The sequence below is a fragment of the Poeciliopsis prolifica genome, unplaced genomic scaffold (genome assembly GCF_027474105.1).
Source record: "Poeciliopsis prolifica strain line A6 unplaced genomic scaffold, Auburn_PproV2 SCAFFOLD012, whole genome shotgun sequence".
NCBI lineage: Eukaryota > Metazoa > Chordata > Actinopteri > Cyprinodontiformes > Poeciliidae > Poeciliopsis > Poeciliopsis prolifica.
In genome coordinates this window covers 9,582,253-9,602,752 of record NW_026562387.1, presented here as the reverse complement: position 1 = coordinate 9,602,752, position 20,500 = coordinate 9,582,253, and the positions used below count along the sequence as shown (strand labels likewise).

Below are 20,500 nucleotides of genomic sequence, written 5' to 3'. Positions count from 1 at the left end.
GATGGCTTTATGGTTGCTCTACTTGCCCTGGGGATAATTAAATTCAAGGCCAGTGGTAATAAATAACACTTTAAAGTGGACCTAAAGGCGGACTATGTATTTTTCCATCAGCAGAGACTTTGTCGGGGGCAGAGGTCCACTTCGAGAAGCGGAGGGACAGGTGCAGGCTCATGATGTCAGAGCCTGAACTCTGTTTGTGTCTTGTGGTTCCCATGATTGTCACCAAAGCAGTTTGCAGCACTGCACTCAGGACAAAAAAAAAAAAAAAAAAAACAACAACAACAAAAAAAAGTCAGATGTCTGATGTCTGTATTCATTCCTCACACTGTTTATGCAGTGTCATGTGTGCTAGATAAAAACTTTTAGAATAATTTGCAGTCATGTTATACAGGGTGATGTTATGCTTTATTTTGGAGTGTGAAAGAAATTAATAATTTTTTTTTTTTTGTGACACGCAGAGTAGATAAGAGTAGATAAGGCATATAAAGCAGTGGTTTCCAAACCTGCTCCTCAAGTGCCCTTGCCCTGCATGTTTTACGTGTTCTTACTTCCAAACACCTGACTTTAATCAGTGGCTGATTTAACAGACTTCTGCAACAATTAGTGGCAGCCAAGAGGTCATGCAGTCATTTGAATCAGCTGTGCTAGAACAGAGAAACATCTAAAACATGCAGGGTAGGGATACTTGAGAACTGGATTTGGGAACCGCTGCATTAAAGCATTACATAGACAGCAACTGCAAGAAAAACAAGCAACAATAAACGACACAAGATTACAATCATTTCCATCCTGACTTATCCAATATTTTCTTTCTTCTTTCCTTTCAGAAAGCAAATATTGTAATTGAGGACTTGATCTTGATATAAGCAATTACAGTCACACACATAGTTTTACATGTTAAAATGTCAACTACACCTATATACTAATGGAAATTCACTGTGCAAATCAGAAAAGTTCATGCTGTGTAGGTCTCTCCTATTTGCATTTGGCCTCGATGGCCTTAATTAGTGGCACCCAGCGTGACGTGCTGCGGACTCTTGCTTTGCCATGACCCAAGCTGGGCCACATGCTGCCTTTGATTGTCACAGGACCATCGGACTCCTCGGCCTCAGAGGAGATTTCCATCTTCTGGATGATGAGCTTTAGGAGGCAGTGCTGCTTCTCCAACATGCCTGACATTTCTTTCATCCTGCCAAAAATAACGAAGCAAATGAAAACAAAGAATTGTCAATTGCAACAACTGTGTGGCAGATGAGGATCTGTGTGGTGAGGCTTAAAAATGTGTCTCCATCTAATCTGACTGAGATTGAGGTATTTTGAGAATAAGAATGTGGCAAAATTTCAGTATTGAATAATGCAAGTTTTATAGAAACATAACTAAAAAAGACTTGTAGGTGTGGCAAAAGGAGGATGTATAAAGAATGATCAGGCTTAAATGCAATACATTTCATAATAAAAGAAAAAAAGCACAGGCATATTTTTTTCCTGAACTATAAACCTCTGTATTACTTTGGGATTTTGTAAAAAAAATAAAATAATAAAATAATTCCATGAAAAAACAACAAAAGTTAGGGGAAATGTGGAAAACCTCAAAGGATGTGAATACTTTCACAAGGCACTAAGTGGGATTTTACATCAAATGCTACAATTATTCACCAGTAGGGGACGCTCAGACATAAAAAATTAAGTTTGTTGTGCCTCATTACATTACCACCTTTCAGTACTATATTGTATTTTGGAATGGATTACTGTATTTATGGTGATTATTTCAAGCTTTCTTTGACATCCCCACTTTGAAGTAATCCATGGTTTTAAGCTTTTAGGCAATTAAAGAAATTAATGGCTTGTGGTCAGCTACTGGTAGGTGTCTTACCTGGCCTTCTGCTTTTTGAGCTCATTCTCCACAAGTGTGCAGCTCTGTGATTTGGACTGCAGACGAGTCCAGACTTCACTTCTTTCGTCCTCACCAGAGATGATTTGTTTTAGGAAGTGCTGTGAGACAGAGTGAATATTTACAAAAGAGGAAACTGACATGATTTATGACAAGCGTAGGCACAGAGCATACCTTGGAGCATTTGCGATTGGGGTAGATGGTGACTGAGGGTTTGTCCACTCGCTTCATAATCCAGTAAGGTAGCTTGTCTTCGAGGGATGTGTGGAGATCAATCTTAGATCAGAGGGGAAACATAAACTCCACATTAGAAAACCAAACAAACATAGTTAATCATTCTGAGACACATCTGCCACACTCATTGTTTTATAGCACTGCCTAATCGCTGAGTTTGTTTCGGGCATGGTACAGCAGGATATTAATAGTTTACTTTGTAGTTTGCATACAATTCATCATCTCCTGCTTCTTATAATGTTACTTGGACTTGATCCCAAGCTCAATAAAAAAGGCCTCAACAACAATACGTCGTTACATCAACTGTGCACTTGATTTACAATTCTGGTGGCCTTAATGCACTGTCATGACAGTCCAAAATCAGAGTAAGTTGTAAAAGCTGCAGCACATAAAAGATCGTCAGGAAGACCATCTCCTAACTTACCTGCATCGCTATTCGCTTCAGGGAAGCATTTCTCTGAACTTCAGCAATGTCTCCGACTGCTAAACCAATCTGCAAGGCAAAGCCATCAGTGGCTCATCAAACAGTGTAGAAATGTATAATGTATTGTGAACAATCTCAAATTATTTTGTTGCTTATTTGTATGCAAAAAAATATCCATCCATCCAAAACAGAAAAACTAAAGACTGATATTGAACAGATAACTGTTTAGCTGCTTATGTTACTCTTAATGGGCTTAGTAAGGACAGATGGTGCAAAAAACCAGGATTTTTATTTATTTATTTTTATTTTTTGGAAGGCATCAAATATTAGATGATGAAATTATTGCAATTTCAATAAACTATATTCACTTCCAAAGAGATTTTCAGCTATGGTTAAATTCTAAAACTATGAACTATTGTTAAAGTCAGAACTCTTTTAAAGTAGCAGAAATCAGTATGGATGATGTCTGTATATTAGTTACCTTATGAATGAATATATCAACTTAGTTAAAGCTAGAGACTCGTAAGAATTGTGTTTCATAACGTCCGTGTGTTGGAACAAAAGTCTAACTGTACATGCAAATACTGAAGGAAAACTGAGCTTCTTAACCACCAGTTATTTTTCAAGTTGTCTACCTTGTTTAAGCAATTTTCGAAGCACTACAAGTCAAACTTGCTACCAGGCTACACTTCTAAAAAGACTAGTTAAATTTAAACATGATATTGTTACTTCAATAATATTTTATGTTACTTACGTATGCACATATTGAGAACTGTTTACAATTTAACAAAGGTATTCAGTTGTCTCAAAGCTCTTAAACCTATAAAATTTCACCCAATAAATATAGAATAAAATGCACATAGAATGTATTCAAATTGTTGGATTTACATCTTAAATCCTAAGAGTTTGATAGCTGCTGTTTTGAAACACATTTTGGGCATATGAAATGACTAACATTTCCAAACTGCAATAATAAAAAAAATAATAAATAAATAAAAAATGCTGGTACGCTTACCATCAGGTTCACCAAGAGGATTGGCATGAGCAGAACAAAGTGCACAAAAATGGCATACGTCAAGAAACCAAATGGAAGCTCATTGTTCAAATAAGCATCCAGGAAGTTGTTCTGGTAGTTCAACTCTCCGACCATCATCACAAAAGTTTGAATCACAGAGAGTGGCACACTGTTAAACTCTTTCTGTTGACAAAGCAAAGTGACAATGCATATATGTAGCTCATAACACATAAACCAAAAAATTATGTCATAACACGCACAGAATACGTACTATATATAAAAATATATATGTGCTTGCTAAGGTTTGTTTGTGTTCTCACTTACCTGGTTGAGCATCAGTGCATGAAATGCCAAACTGAACGCCAACATTAGATACACAAACAGCATCACAATACGGAGCAATGTCCTCATGATCTCCCCAAACATCACAACATAAATACCAACACCCTCAAACCTGAAACATGGAAAAATTGTACAACTTCAACAACACTAGAAACACATGATGGTAAAATAAGTGCAATGTTACAGTTGGAGTCAACATGCCTCTGGAGATAAAGGAGAAACCCGATCCAGGAGTTTAAAACGGCCATTGCGCCTGCTTGCCAGTGCCAAGAACCTTCTGCGTTGACCATGAGGGGAATGACGAACAAAAGAGAGCAGACGGCCGACATCCAGTCAATCTGGTTCGAACCGTCCCTGATGTAACTCCAGCGCTTTGGAGTAGCAATGAATTATGGCAAATAAAGTTTTTTTTTTGTGTTAGAAACATGCACAGCAGTAAAGGTGATATTTACTGTTTTAGTTCACATTCATCTATCAAAACTAGCTAGGGTTAGTAGAGAAATATATGCATGGATTAATTTTCTTCAATAGTTTAATGATATTTGAATAACAGTGTAATTCCAACCTGCTGTGATATCTGTACCACTTCTTTTGCAATAGAATAGATGTTAGTGATCACGACCATCACCATGCAGAAGGACAAGAACACACTTTGCTAGGAGAAAAAACAGATTGAAACAAATAGTTCAGTCATTACACACTTATTATTTGAATATCTTAGCTTATGCTACACGATACCTCTGTGAATGAAGTGGGAACCATGATGATGTCGAGTTGGCCTGTCTCTGTGGTGTTTACAGAGGGCCGAAGGGTCACTATCAGGTTTGTTAAGGGCAAGAGCCCTAACAGGTACAGAAACATGTTGAGCACATGAGCTTTGCTCCCATAGGCAACCCTGTGGAGAGGGAAGACAAAACAATATTTTGAAATTAAATAGAACAAAATTACTACTTAGATTTTGAGAAACAAAATAAAGTTCAGACGCTATGGGAGTAAAATTGTTGATACACACCATTTCATTCCAAGATACTTTTTGCAGACTGGGTGGTTGAGGAGCTCAATCCGATTATATTGCACCATTGCCTGCAAAAATTGTGACAAAAAGTTTGTTAACATAGAAAAGATTGAAATTACTATTCTCAGTAAGTACAGCTGTGGTCAGGTTACATTTATTTAACCATTCTTCTTCAGCAGCAAAATGACAATACAACATGTGACAAAAAAGATTAAGACCAAGAACCTGGTGTGGAGGTTTTACAGTAGTCTAGATTTTTACCTGTCCACACATATGTACCCAAATTGCTTATGAAGGGTTGCTATTGTTTCTTTAAAATTGTATCACAATTCTAACTGCATAAGTAATGATTTCAAATAGATCACTAAGACCCTCCAAATTAATATAAAATCCACGCCCATGCTTTTGTCAAGTGTCCGTAATCTTTGAGTGGCCTCAAAAGCCCACAGCAGATCTACTAAGATAGATGATCAGATGTGCTTTTAGGAGTGAGTGGATAAACATGTGAAACACTTGTGTTTGACCACACAAAAGTTAGACTTGAGACGAGGAAACTTACATTGACTGCGGCTAGTGGCTGGGGAGCATAGCCCTGCTCAAGCAACTTCTGCGAAATGGGAGCCTGCAGCCATCTGAAATCATACTCAATCTACACCACATACAGAAAACCTTTTTTTACTTTTTCAATGATGATGTTCGGCCAGATGTATTCATAGTGCATTTTGCAGATAAATTACATGGTAGTCAGGGCTGTTGTGATCATCGTCAGACTCCCTCACACAGCGGTCAAGCAGATGCTGTAGGAATGAATCAAGATACATAACAGAAAATGGCATAAAGAAATGATTTATGACAAATGGGTTCAGAGGTTCATAATAAAAGTATTATTTTTTGTAAAACCTTGCAGCTCTCAGGCAGAAATTCAATCATGTCAAGAATGGGGCATCGTTGGGGGGAACCGGGAACAAACAGTCTCAAAGCCTCCTCAATCCTGCAAGAGTGAGAGCTTATTTGAGTCTTATTGTTTCTATATTTAAAACATAAGATCACAAATTTGAACAACAGTACCTATTTCTTTAAGATCAAGCCTTTTTATTTCTGATGACTTGCCTTTCGCTGTCAATTACAGCATTGACCACTTCTTTTCTCCCGTTCTGCAGCGCTTCATGAAGAAAGGAAGTGTCATTCTTGTTCAAAACAATCTCAGCCCCTCTGACCAGCATCATTCTGACTGCAGCCACATGTCCAGATCTTGCAGCGATATGGAGTGCAGTGTTCTGGCATGTCAAAGTGACAACAAATGATTACATGCTTGATTACACAGCTAACTTTACAGCCTGGTAAAACTGTTATCAAAGAAAAGGCAGATTTCTTTCTAAAAAAGAAAAAAAATAGCACTCGTTTATGTAAAAATTGAAGTTCATTCTACACAGAAATCATAATTTATACCCCATCCTCATCAGTTTTATCCAATAACTTGGGATTTGCAGAGAGCAATATATCCATAGTTTGTGTGTATCCTTCAGAGGCCGCATGGTGTAGACAACTCCAGCCTTTGTAATCACTGAAAAACAAATGTTTATACATTTGTATGCCATAAATTTACTTGCCAACATTTTGTATTGGCTTAAAATATCAGTATGAACACCATCGCATGTTTTTAGTTTTGCAAATGCTGTGCATGCTGTCCGTAAATGCAACAATCCAGCATTTGGGTCTACCTGTGAAAGAGAGCTCCTTTGCGCAGCAGCAGCTGAACCACCTTGGTATGCCCACCCTTCGAAGCCAAATGGAGCGGCGTCAGGCCTCGCTCATCACCTTCGTTTAGCAGACGAGAGTCGGTGATGGACTCTAGCAACCTGTGGCAGGTGTTGATGCGCCCATATCTTAAAGAAATGAGGAGGAGGAAGGGAGGCATTTTGCTGCAGAAACACTAATATGCTGTAACATGACGGGCATTTTGACGTAAAGCACAGTGGAGAGTAAAACATCTCATATGAACAAAGCTCATGCCGATTTAGGAGGATCAACAAAAGATTTGAACTTGGATGAAAATTTACAAAGAATAATTTGTTAATATGTTCCAAAAATTTTTTTTTTTCAAACTTCTCTATGTAACTACCTTCACAGATGAGTACATACACCTTTTAAAACCAAAATAGCCCTGACTGAATATTCCATCCTACACAGACAGTACCAATTCAAAGTGCCAAATAAAAATGCAAAAAAAGGAAGTTGAATGATTTAAGTTGACTAAAACTGCACTCATTTTCTACCCATTAGTGTCAAGTAAAAGAAGAAGTTTAAACATGTTGTACCTAACATGTTTATGTGATGAAGTGAGACAATCATATGGATATGATTTTAATTATCCCCAAGGCACCCTGACATTCTTCAAACAAGACTTCAACCAGTAATCAAAATACTATAGTGAAAGTTGGAGCCAACCATCCTTAAGCTCTGAAATTGCTCTACTGTGTTGTTGATAAATATTCTTCTGTGCTTCTGAAATTTTTAAGAAGGTCAGCAGGACTTTGCGTCAGCACAATAAATAGAGCAGGGTTTAAAAATGGGATTTCACAAAGATTTATAGGATGACATCATAACGTAGTTTTCTTTTGCCCCTGAGTTCTAATTAAGTAGGTGTGAGTGATTGAAAAATCAATGCGAATAAATGCCTTATGTTCGTTCTTTCACAATATTTATTGCATTTATTCTCATTTCTGGGTAATTGAATTCTGTTCTTGTGACAGCACCTTCAGGTTTGTGAAGAATCATCGTGTGTCGCTGCAATTAATCTTTGCAAAAAGGTTATGATTTAAAAAAATAACTCACTGGATTAAAACATCTGACATTTTTAGTTGAGTTGAAACATTAATTTATTACGTGTCTATTTTTTGTTTAATTGTAGAGACCTAGTAAAAATCTCTGTTTTATCACTATAGGTACATTTTTCTTTGTTCCACCATTTATCACTTAAAATCATAGTTGGATGGATCTTAAATTTTCAAAGAACAAATAGCAGTAAATGCCAGTTAAGTCAGTGGTTTTCTTACTGTGCAGCAAAGTGAAGGGCAGACTTCTTGTCTTTGGACTTGCATGCAAGGCCAACTTGCCCTGAGAGGCCCAGCATGTTCTTCACCGAGTCGTGGATACCCAGTCTGCAGGCATAGTGCAGTGGCGTGCAGCCCTCATTATCTTCGCAGTTCAACAAAGCCTTCACGCTGTTATGCTGTCAGAGACATTACAGACATGTTGAACTAATAACAATAAAGTCCTATTCAAATAGTATGTCGGTAACGGTAATGAAAGAAACAAAGATTGTGCTGAAATTGGCTGCAGCATTTCAGAATATTTCCTGAATTTTATATATATATATATATATATATATATATATTATATATATATATATATATATATATATATATATATATATATATATATATATATATAGCGCTGACTGGATTGCTCAATACATAAGGCATCAGTATATCACCCGAGAGGGCAGGGTTCGAATCCAGTCTGGGTCCTTAGGCAAGACCCTTCAAGCTACTGCCTACCTCATACCATGAGAGATACTAAGTTGCGTAACATGCCGGCTCAGACGTCGCCCGGCCAAACAAGGTCTGCGTCAGGTGTTGGGGAACCAGAGCACCTTGATGACAAATGGAACAAGACGGAAATGGTGATGGAACAAGACGGAAATGGGCGAGAGATGAAAATGTGGATCTGTTGGAATGCTACTACTCAAGTAACCCTAGTCAGAGGGGTTACATGCAAAGACTGGGGAAGGAATGGTTACTTCGGCATCCCCAGTCAACACTAAGCGCTAAACAACTAGTAGCTCAGTGTTCCAACATCCGCAAACGGCAACTGCTATCACAACTTGAGATTGACGAGATACAACACAAATGCTACGGCAAAAGGGAGGAACCCGGATGTCAGAACTGTGGGGACTTAACTACAAGTCCCCACCCAGTGAGGGGATACACGGCCCCAATGAGCGAAACAGAGCTGAACGAGACAGCTGCTGACCTGAGAGAGAGAATCATGACCCGAATGACAACTACGCCAATTACAACGGCTGAGTGAAGTACCATCAGAAAGTCTCATTGAGAATGTGAATGCAGCATTGAGAACGATCCCTACCAACACCATAACAGAAACCAATGAGCTGATCTACAACTCAGCATCAGTGATCCTTGAGATACTTGGCTACAAGAGCAAAATCAAGGTAACAAGGAGGGAAGTGAGCCAACTGTCAGAGCTCCACAAGGGTACAATGAAAAAAAGACCAGTACCCAGAAAGTACAGGCAGATGCCCATACCTGAAGCACTTGAAACTGCCAAACAGAGGCTCCAAGCCTTGGCCAGCCGCCTAAAGAGATACACAAGGGAGAATGAATCCAGAAGGATTAACTGGCTCTTCTCCATTCAACCAGCTAAGGTGTACTCTCAATAACAACAGAGCAGACCCACCAAGGCTGGAGACTGAACAATACTGGAAAGGCATATGGGAAAGGGAGGGGTCCCACAACAGCAATGCACAGTGGCTGATCTCTCTACGAGAGGACCACAGCAACCTCCCTGAGCAAGCCCCGGTAACCATCACTGTGACAGATGTTCAAGAAAGAGTCTCAGGTATGAAAAACTGGACAGCACCAGGGCCTGACATGATCCATGCCTACTGGCTAAAGAAACTCACTGCTCTCCATGAGCGACTGGCAGCCCAAATGAACCAGCTGCTACAAAGTGGGACTCACCCTGAATGGTTAACTGAAGGGCGGACAATCCTAATCCAGAAGGATCCATCAAAGGGTCCAGTCCCACCCAACTACCGACCAATAACCTGCCTCTCCACAACCTGGAAGCTCATGTCAGGCGTCATAGCGGCCAAGATAAGCAAACACATGGATAAACACATGAGCACGGCACAGAAGGGTATCGGTGTAAATACCAGAGGAGCCAAACACCAACTCCTCGTAGACCGCACAGTTGCCCGAGACTGCAAAACCCGACACACCAACCTGTGCATGGCTTGGATCGATTACAAGAAAGCCTATGACTCAATGCCGCATACTTGGATCATTGAATGCCTAGAGATGTATAACATCAACAGGATTCTGAGAGCCTTCATTGCAAACTCGATGAAGCTGTGGAAAACCACCCTTGAAGCCAACTGCAAACCACTTGCACAAGTGTCCATCAAATGTGGCATATACCAAGGAGATGCTCTGTCCCCGCTACTGTTCTGCATAGGCCTGAACCCCCTCAGCCAAATTATCAACAAGACTGGCTACGGATACCGACTCAAAAATGGGGCCAACATCAGTCACCTCCTCTACATGGATGACATCAAGCTGTATGCCAAGAGTGAGCGAGACATCGACTCACTGATCCACACCACCAGGATCTACAGCACTGACATTGGAATGTCATTCGGACTAGAGAAGTGTGGTCGGCTGATCACAAAGAGGGGGAAGGTGATCCACACAGAAGGAGTCTCACTCCCACAAGGAACAATAGCAGACATAGAGGACAGTTACAAGTACCTAGGTATACCACAAGCAAATGGCAACCTCGATGAGGCCACAAGGAAAGGAGCCACAGCTAAATACCTCCAACGAATAAGGCAAGTCCTGAGAAGCCAGCTCAATGGCAAGAACAAAATCCGTGCGATAAACAGCTATGCCCTGCCAGTAATCAGATACCCTGCTGGAATAATTAGCTGGCCAAAGGAGGAGATAAAAGCCACAGATACTAAGACTAGAAAGCTACTAACCATGCATTGAGGGTTCCATCCCAAATCCAGCACCCTGAGACTGTACACGAGCCGCAAGGACAGAGGCAGAGGACTAGTGAGTGTGAGAACCACTGTCCAGGACGAAACAACTAAGATCCATAAATACATCAGGGACAAAGCCTCAACAGACAATGTGCTCAGTGAATGTCTCAGACAACAGGGAACGGAGGTTGAGGTGCCAGAGATACCATCATGGGAGGACAAGCCCCTACATGGGATGTACCACCAGCAAATAACCCAAGTGGCTGATATCAGTAAATCCTACCAATGGCTGGAAAAAGCTGGACTCAAGGACAGCACAGAGGCCCTCATCCTGGCCACCCAGGAACAGGCCCTAAACACCAGAGCAATAGAGGCCCAGATCTACCACACCAGACAAGACCCAAGGTGTAGGTTGTGCAAAGAGGCCCCTGAGACAGTCCAGCACATCACAGCAGGGTGCAAGATACTGGCAGGGAAAGCGTACATGGAGCGACATAACCAAGTGGCAGGCATAGTGTACAGAAACATCTGTGCAGAATATGGACTGGAAACCCCGAGATCAAAGTGGGAAACACCCCCAAAGGTGGTGGAGAATGCCAGAGCTAAGATCCTGTGGGACTTCCAGATCCAGACAGACAGAATGGTAATGGTGAACCAACCAGACATTGTCGTAGTGGATAAACAACAGAGGAAACAGAGACAACAGAGGAAAGCCGTTGTGGTAGATGTAGCAACAGTGACTGCAACATCAGGAAAAAGGAGAAACTGGAGAAATACCAGGGCCTCAGGGAGGAACTGGAGAGGGCCTGGAAGGTGAAGACCACAGTGGTGCCTGTGGTCATTGGGGCCCTCGGGGCAGTAACCCCCAAACTGGAGCAGTGGCTACAACAGATCCCAGGAACAACATCAGACATCTCAGTCCAGAAATGTGCAGTCCTTGGCACAGCCAAGATACTGCGCAGAACCCTCAAGCTCCCAGGCCTCTGGTAGAGGACCCGAGCTCAGAGGATAAGAACCACCCGCGGTGGGTGAGAAGGGAATTTTTTATATATATATATATATATATATATATATATATAAAAATGATGTCTTCCAACACTGTGTTATTTTTGGAGCAACAATTTTTGGATACCTGTAGCACTTCTTCTGGGAGGTTTTTCAGACCCTTAGGCTGCAGGATGGCCAGGTGAAGAAAGTTACAGCCACATTTGTCTTTCACATTCACGTTGGCCCCTTAAAAGATATGAGCAGATACTTAAAACCTATTTCAAGTCAACATTGTCGGAAATCTTAAGTGCTTCTGGTAGATGCGAGCAGCATTTTATTTTACCTTTGGACAGCAGCAGAGCTACAGTTTTCCATGCTCCACAGCTGGTTGCCAACAACAAAGGAGTGTTTCCTTTACAGTCAGTGCTGTTCAGGTCAGAACCCTAGGAAGTAAGAAAACAAAAGAATTAACGTTTCTGACTCATTTTCACTGCAATTATTTTTGAAGACCTTTCACAAGAAACATGGATGTGAATGAATACAGTATGTATAAAATCAAACATTATAGTTGTAACTTTTCTGCCTTCTAAAAATTAATCATTTGTAACTGTATCTATTCCTGCAGCTCATTTGAATGAGTTCTAGAAATGTTTACTCTGCTTCAGATGCACAAGGGCAGAGTTGCATTCAGCAGGCCCTCTCTTTCCAAAAATCTTTTGTTTCATGGAAACACAAGAGGAAGGATTAGATTACAAACAAATCAACTCCCACAGTGCAATGTTTTCTCAAGATCTTGAGGAAGGCTTGTATTTTTCCAAAAACATGCAGCCTTATTTGCTGAAATCTTTCCCCTTTGCTGTAGTGTGAAGGGACATTAACAGCATATTAAGATACAGTGTGGAAAGGTCAGCTGATCACATAAAAGGGGTTTGGCTTAAATATGTAGATGGAGTTATAGTTCAGAAACGGCTGGATTAACTTTGCCTCCAGACTACATTAAACATATTGTTAAAAAAAAGAACAGAAAACCTGATATTGCACGAATAAGAAGAAATCATAAACAATTGCAAAAGAATAAAGTATTTCAAATCACACATGCACACACACATTAGGAGGCAGTGCACCTTAGATGATGCTGCCACTGTTGTGTTTCATAGAGAAAAAGGTGTATTCATTGTGTCGTTAGTTTTAAAATGTGGCAAACAATTACAATCAGTTTTATCCAATAATTTTGCACTTTAATATCTGAGCTACCAAGCAGAGATTGACTTTGTCTCATTTTGGCTACATCTATGAAATGTATATTTTTGGAGCTGAATGAGCTCAGGTTGATATCCTGTTCGTTTTGTTTTATGACAAAATGAGCTTATGTTAATAAACTCCACTGTTTCCTCTCTCCTAGCAATTAACTTCAAATGAATTAGTGTATATGTGCAACAGATGGTGGGTAAGTATTGCTCAGCAGCACCTTGAACTCAGCCCCGTAGTGACTTTAGAGTGAACATAATTGCTCAATAAAAAACATGGGGAAGCACACAAAGTAAATTATTAAATTGATTAAATAATTTATTTATAATTTGGCTGGACTATTCTCAGCAATGACACCAAATTAAAAGTCACAGTGCAGCAACAGCTTACAAAGAGAATCACATGATTCCTCGTCTGAGGCAGAATGTGTCCATAAGTGTTGTGTAGTGCTTTATTTACCAAAGAAATTAGGTGCTCCGCCAGCTCCACATGGTCAAATATTGTAGCCCTGGAAAAGCAAACACAGTTGCTGTAAACCAACAAACACAGCTGCATGAGCTGGCAACCTCAGACGTGGTGTCAAGTGTTGAATAAGAGTGATCTAACTCTAATTCTGTTTCGTCAGAGTGTGACATAACTAGATTTTCCTTTGTCATTTCGCCTTTTAGCTCCCAGATTGCAGTTGTTCCCTCAGATGATGCACATCAATCACAAATTCCTTGCAGTTTGGATGGATTCTGCATGTGCAGAAAGTCGATGATTTTTTTTATTTTTATTACAACTGTGTGACTGATGGAAAAATACTTGTTAATCCCCACTTCTATAAACCCTGAATCTGAGGACAGCAGGGAACATTGCTGTTGCAGTCAGGTAACAGATTAGGCATCAAACCTACAATGAAGACCTTTGACATACAAACTGGCAGACAAACAAATAGATTATATGGTTGAATATAAAATTACTTTCTTAGTTTTAAAATCTAAAGAATCTGGTCTTCAGGTTTTAATTTATCTTATTCAACAGAGATGAAGCCAAATGTTATTAAAAAAAACTGAATACATCACAACACAAAAAATAACAAAATTATAGGTGGTTTACGTTGTAGTTTCCACTACTGTGAGAAGCCCACGTGTTCAATGTCATCAACTTTTTCCTCAGGTCCAATTAACAAATAACACTCTGGTGAAATAGATCAAGTATCTGAAGAGACCACAGTGAAGGTGAACTGTTGACATTAATTCTGGCTGGGATGACAGGAGAACACCCACCTATGCAGAGGGGTCTGGCAAGCCCCATCAGTCAGGTTGATAACATCTTCCACTTGGTCCACAGTGGACAGCATCAGTTTCACTACCTCTATCGCACCCTGAGTGCAGGCCAGATGAAGAGGCGTGCAACGATCATTCTAAACCACAAAATATCACAGTAAGCAGAATCAGGAATGAACAATGCTTTAATGTGAGACGTGCGGGAATGAGAAGTCAAACATTTCTTGCACATACTTTATACCTCCTTAATGTATGTCCAACACATACTGGCTGACTTTAGTCCAAGCCTTTCATGAGATAACTAGGACTGACAGAAGAGGGGGTGGTGATTGCCCAACTCAGCTCCATGGTGCAAGTGGAGGTAATTTGTATAAATTTAGCCAAGTGAAACTGTTACTATACCCAACATCCCTGCCGTGGCTCTGGGAACTAAACCTGAACTAGTCATAACAAGCACTCCTGGATGAGAGGGATGAGAATGACTTGTCCTAGCATAATTGCCAGTAAAATAATGTACGGGTGTAGGCAAATTGGCTGTAGATTAAAAAACTAAGCACAACAAATGCAAATCGAACAAAGCATGCAATTGACAGATGGGAGATGAATTCGACCATTTGTGATGTGTTTATGAAAATGTCATCCTTATGAAAAACTGTGGTGACAAGCAAATGAACATCTGTGTTTTGATTGATAGTTTGCACGCTTATGGAAAGTCTAACTTTCTTTCTCTGTGCAGAAAGAATGCCTAAAGAACATACCTGTTGGTTACATACCTGTTGCTGGTCTATTTTAGCCCCAGTGGCAATGCAGAGACGGATGGTATCGAAATTCCCTCCACGCACAGCCAGATGGAGAGGGCTGCTCTTGGATTTGTCTAGGTAGTTGATGTGGGATACTGCATTGTGGCCATGTTCTTCTCCTGCCAATGAATTAAATCAGGAGTTGCTTTGTACTGAGCATTGAGGGCATACTGCAAACATACTGGCAATTCCCTTTCAGCTTGTCTGTTCTTTGACTTTGTTTTGTTGTTATGTTAGTTTTTATGTGAGCAATTTTGTTCATCCAAATGAATTGTCTGTTATAATCCCAACAATCCAGACTGTTGATACAAAAACTATTAGAAGCCTCATAAATATTTTCTACTGGAAGTAAACTTCCTCCAACAAACTCACATTTTGGCAAACAATCTCCCCACAAGGCACTGAATATACAAAGCGTTTTTCCTGAAAATGTCTCTGGAGGCTCTCGTGGCAAGGTGAACTCTTGTTATCTATCAACCTCATTTGCCATTTGGCCTTGCAAGAAACATTCATTACTGTCAGCACTTCTGGATTTTGTCGACATGTGCTATTTAATTCTCGTACCAGCCTTCAGAATGACTTCCATGGCTTTCTTTGCTCCCGCGAAGGCAGCAGCATGCATGGCGAAATGGCCAAGCTTGTTCTGGGTGCACAGCATGGCCCCGTGCTTCAGCTTTTAAAAGAAGGACAAAAAGAGACCATGTTTTGTTGGAGACAAATGTGTCGTGGTGTTCCAGTAAGGCACAGTTCTGTTGCAGTACTGTAGCATGTTAACATGCTATACTGTTGACATGGTATGGAAAACAGAACATACCAGTATATTCAAAGCTTCACAGTTGTTGAGAGAGCAGGCCAGTATCAGTGGGGTGTTACCAAGGTCTCCTTGTAAGTTGCAGTTTGTTACACTGTAGGACAAAAGCACCTAAAAGGGGCAGGGATTTAAAAAAAATAAACAGTGTCATGCAATCTTTGATATTATTTTGTGTCCTACCTATATACCTATGTCCTTCATTCTGCACTATGCTGTGTCAGGTTATGGAGAAGAGCCAAAGACTGCATTGTCCAACACCTGCATATTTCTTATTGGAATATATAGATAGAAAAACATAGCTGGGCTTTTTGAAATGTATGAGAAAATGTGATATATGTTAATAAAGGTACTCTTTTATTTTGACTTAAATAAGTAAAATGTTACATTGCTAAGTTTAGAACCCGAGAAAGTGATTGCAATTTGGCGATATGATGCATCATACCTCTTAAATTTCTTCATAGTCCATCACATTTTAACCATAGACCTTCATTAGTTTTACGGCGATATTATGTGGTAGCAAAGCAATGTATATGTAGAAAGTACTTATACTTTATCAAACAGTAAGTAAGTAGAAAGCACAAAACTTATTTTTTATAAAAAAATTTTAAATAAAAATCTTTAAAAAATGGCTCATGTTTATTTTAGAGCATCAACTACTCAAATAGCACCGGAATAAAATTCTTAAATGTAAAACCAGCTGTTTTCTGGGCTCTACTGATCAGAAAGTGAGATCCACTTGTTTACATTTTAAAGCCCTAATTCTACCACTAAACTCCTCATCACAATTGTGTACGAAGTTTGGATATATATGTAAAAAGAAAAAGATTCTAAAACTTGTTGAATAGCTGAAAGGCGACATAAAAGTTAAAAACGAAGGTTTTGATTTCACAACCACTAAAAATAAAATATGTGTGAACTGTAAAGTAAGTAATGTCAAGAATGTAAAATAACAAAAAATTAGTCTGCGACATTAACTGTGCACTCTCAGCCTTCTCACCCCCAACAGGTTGTTGTGTCCGAGGCTGACCGCCAGGTGCAGGGGGGAGAGGAGAGCATTGTTGAGGATGTTGGGGTTTGCTCCCAGGTCCATAAGGGCCCGGCAGCTCTCTGCTTTGTTCCTCTCTACGGCCCAGTGCAGAGGGACATTGCCCTGGTCATCACAGCTGTTCAGCTCTGTGACATCACATGCAAACACAAGTGAAAACACAAACATTTATCCAAATGTTTATAAATCCAGATTTTTTTTTTTTATCATGCGCCATATTACCAACAGTAGAAAAAAAAAAAAAAAAAAAAAACATCTACTCGAAGCACCCAAAGTCAGGATTATGATAATTCCTATTGAGGACACTATACAACTGCACACTGCACAGCAGCACACTATACAACTGAATCATGCTTACCTTGTGGATCTATGATAGAGGTGATAAATTGAATGAGGGAGACGTGGCCCCCTGCAGCAGCATGATGGAGGGCACTGGCTCCGCATTCATCTTTCTCACCGAGAACCTCTGGGCTCTTCCTCACCAGGTTCTCCAGAAGCGTCAGGTCCCCCTTCTCTGCCAACTGCACAGAAATATTGATTGCAATATATAACATGATCATGATACTCTTCCACACTGGGGCACTTAGTTTGTATATCGGGTGCTTTTTTTATGATTAGTCTAGACTTTAATTTCTAAAAGCTGACTTTTTGGGCTAAATATGTAGGTTAATGGAGAAAAGAAGCTGTTTGTTTTTGAAAACATTCTATTCTATTCATTGCTTGTTTTCTTGGGAAATTTAGCAATTTCAATGCTCTGCTCGCTTAGGGTTTGAAATGTAAACAAAGCAATAAATTAGCTGAAATTGATTGACAAGAGAAAATGGCTAGTGTCTTCAAAAACCTCAAGGTTTCTCTATAATTTAAACAGTAAAAAATGGAACTAACTGTAGTCTGTTATGCCAGTATTATAGCTGTGGATGGAAGTGTTTCAAACTCACTTTTAATAATTCTGCTGACATTATGAGACAAGCATAATGAGCATAATGAGCGATTTGGTCAAGAAGAATGTTTGAAAGCATTCCTCAAGCCGCAAGCTTGGTGATGGCTGTAAACAAATCTGAGCAACTTTGACTTGAGCCAGAATATATATTTGTGGCCCTGCATGGAATAGAAAAAAAAATACTGCATAATTGTCAATGGATGAATTATGAATCAACTTTTGCACAAAAAAGAAAACAAAAATCTTCAAATAAATAATTAAAAGGACAACAAATATTAATTGGGCATTTTCTGCAACCACAGTATTGGTGTTTCAAGAAATGGCAATACTGGTTTGCAGTTCTTATTTCCCGTATTTTCAGTCGTTTCTAATTGCACAAATAAGAGCTTTCATGAAGAACCACAATGTTGTGCTTTAATGGATCTGAGAAGTGAAACACTCACAAAATACATCAAAAGTCTGTAACACTGACAAACAAGAAAAAAACTTTTTGTTCAAGCTGAAAAGAAATTCAGCACTAATTAATTATTTAAGTCCACATTTAATCACAGCAATCTAAATAATAGCTGCGAGTCAACAAGATGAGTCATGCAACTAGGGCTTTTTACGGCAGATAAATCAAACCATTTGTTTGCTTAGTTCTCTGTGAGAGAAGATTTTTGCCAATTGGAAAAATGTAACAGATTTATAATCTATTCACTGAGGGAAAATAAAGAGAAATAAGTGTCAGGGAATAGCAAAAGGACAAGGCTTTATTTCAACAACTTATTTTTGTAGTCAATAAATCATAGAATATGATTATCTTGTGTTTTTTGAATTAATAAATGAAGATGAATGGGATGATAAGATGTTACAGTGTTTTTTTTCTGATTTTATGACTGCATAAAATGACCTTTATGGACCCACGTAATAACCAAAATGTATGATAAATGAGAAGAGAGTCGGCTTTAAACCTCTTAAAGTCTTGTAACCAAGCATTGACATTCATTATATTGTTAATAGATTTATGCATAAAAGTGTTTGCCATTATTTTTATGTTAAATCAAAATGTAGGTTTGAGAAACATCTACTGTGTCAATAATACTGAGCATCAGACCTTTAGGATGAGTCAAGTCTTGAGTCTGAGGAGCAAAAATTTAAGTAAAGTCTGATGCCTTAATTGCGACTCATGTTTCAATGTACAGATAGTTTTCATTTAAAAAAGAAAACTATCCTCACCTCAACTGCATTTAGACTTGCCATGGCTGAATCTTCATCCTCTATGACGTATGTATAACAACTGGTCTGACGTGCCACATCTCTGCTGAAGTTCATCACTTAGCTGAGGACACGTGTATTGTCAATGAAGAGAGCAAAGACATTATATTTGCAACATTTGCATAAAACACAAAACCAAGTCAATATAGTCGCTCGATGAAGTATTATGAGAAGATGCAAAAACCTTGCTAAACATGGCAACGAACAAAGATTTTGTCTTTATCCTGTATTTAGCCAACCACTTGTGTTGCCAAAAGGGGAAATGTATGACTTTGTCTTTACCTAGAAAGGCATTCAGATCCACAGAGTATTTTGGAGGCTGAAGCCCTTCAGTTGTAGAAAACAACAATGTCCTTCACAGCTTGTTTGCAGCGTGTTTGGGTCCGTCCCAGGTGGCCTACAGAGTGATTCTGGGAGAGCAAGATTTAAAGAAACCTTATAACATGTTGCATAAAGTCCATCAGTCAAATCATAAATTACTTTTTGCAATGTAAAATTTCAGAAGAATCCTCTTGATATACTGCAGATGCTTTGCTTTCAGATACTGCTGCCGTTTCATGCGACAACATGGCTGCTAGAGTTTCTTCTTCATCTGGTTGAAAAGTTACATTGTGGAAATGTTTTTTTTGTTTCTGCTGTCCAGCTGATTAAAAACCACATTTCTGCACAGTCAGTGACAGTTCACAGCAAACATTTAGGCAATCTAACATGGACCAGTGGGCCTGAACATTGACTCTAACAAGGACTTTTCTGTTAAGGTTGACAGAATGAGTCAGTTTAGATTAAAGTTTGATGGTGAACTGTAGGCTCAGCGGGCTGTGGTCACCAAAGCCATCAGTTTTAATCACTTCTCTTTGGGAGTCCCTGCATTCTAATAAAATGTTGTTCTGGTCCAACGATGAGAAACACCCAAAGTAAAAGTGCTGTGCATGCATTAACAGAAATGATAATGTCTATTAAAATGGTTTTCTGTAGCGGTAACCGACTTGCTTATTTATTGTCAGAACATCCTAAACAGGGATTTTGGAACTATTTTAGCATTGGATTAAATGTGATTTAACATTGCACTTACACATTACCACAACTCTAGCTGATTCTCCTATCAAACTATGTTTTCTAGCACATCCTCTGCTGCAGAGGCAACTCTGTAATAATCAACAAAACCTACTGTACAATTTGATTTTCTCTAATATTGTAAATTTGATAAAGAGACCGGGAAATGTGATCACGCGCATCGTTTCCTAGCAGCTGCGGTAACTGTGTGTCTTTGGGTTCAGGCAACTGAGCCTGTCACACATTTGCTTGAAGGCGCCAAGTGCCTTCAAGGAAATGCATTAAAGCAATTTATAAAGTAAAACAAGAAAACAAACTGGAAATGTGGCTGCTTCACTAAAGCAAAGATTTCTGTGTAAAGTATCATGTTATGTCATTAAGAACT

At 39.3% G+C, this 20,500-nt stretch overlaps 1 protein-coding gene across 1 annotated transcript; it reads right to left on the bottom strand.

Annotated features, from left to right (window-relative positions):
- Window positions 1–396: 396 nt before the first annotated feature.
- On the bottom strand, window positions 397–19,448 carry trpa1b (transient receptor potential cation channel, subfamily A, member 1b). Its single transcript, XM_055037255.1, has 28 exons — window positions 19,345–19,448; window positions 19,024–19,126; window positions 17,224–17,386; window positions 16,818–16,993; window positions 15,824–15,931; window positions 15,574–15,682; window positions 14,983–15,128; window positions 14,210–14,346; window positions 13,401–13,449; window positions 12,037–12,136; window positions 11,839–11,939; window positions 7,978–8,153; window positions 6,643–6,807; window positions 6,371–6,485; window positions 6,032–6,198; window positions 5,822–5,912; window positions 5,659–5,718; window positions 5,481–5,570; window positions 4,919–4,989; window positions 4,645–4,801; window positions 4,472–4,561; window positions 4,108–4,277; window positions 3,889–4,018; window positions 3,565–3,747; window positions 2,550–2,618; window positions 2,066–2,167; window positions 1,874–1,992; window positions 397–1,189 (listed from the first exon to the last, which is right to left on the bottom strand). Exons 2-28 carry the CDS (start codon window positions 19,117–19,119, stop codon window positions 976–978), a joined length of 3,354 nt encoding a protein of 1,117 aa, XP_054893230.1. The 5' UTR covers window positions 19,120–19,126; window positions 19,345–19,448; the 3' UTR covers window positions 397–975.
- Between the last annotated feature and the right edge of the window lie 1,052 nt (window positions 19,449–20,500).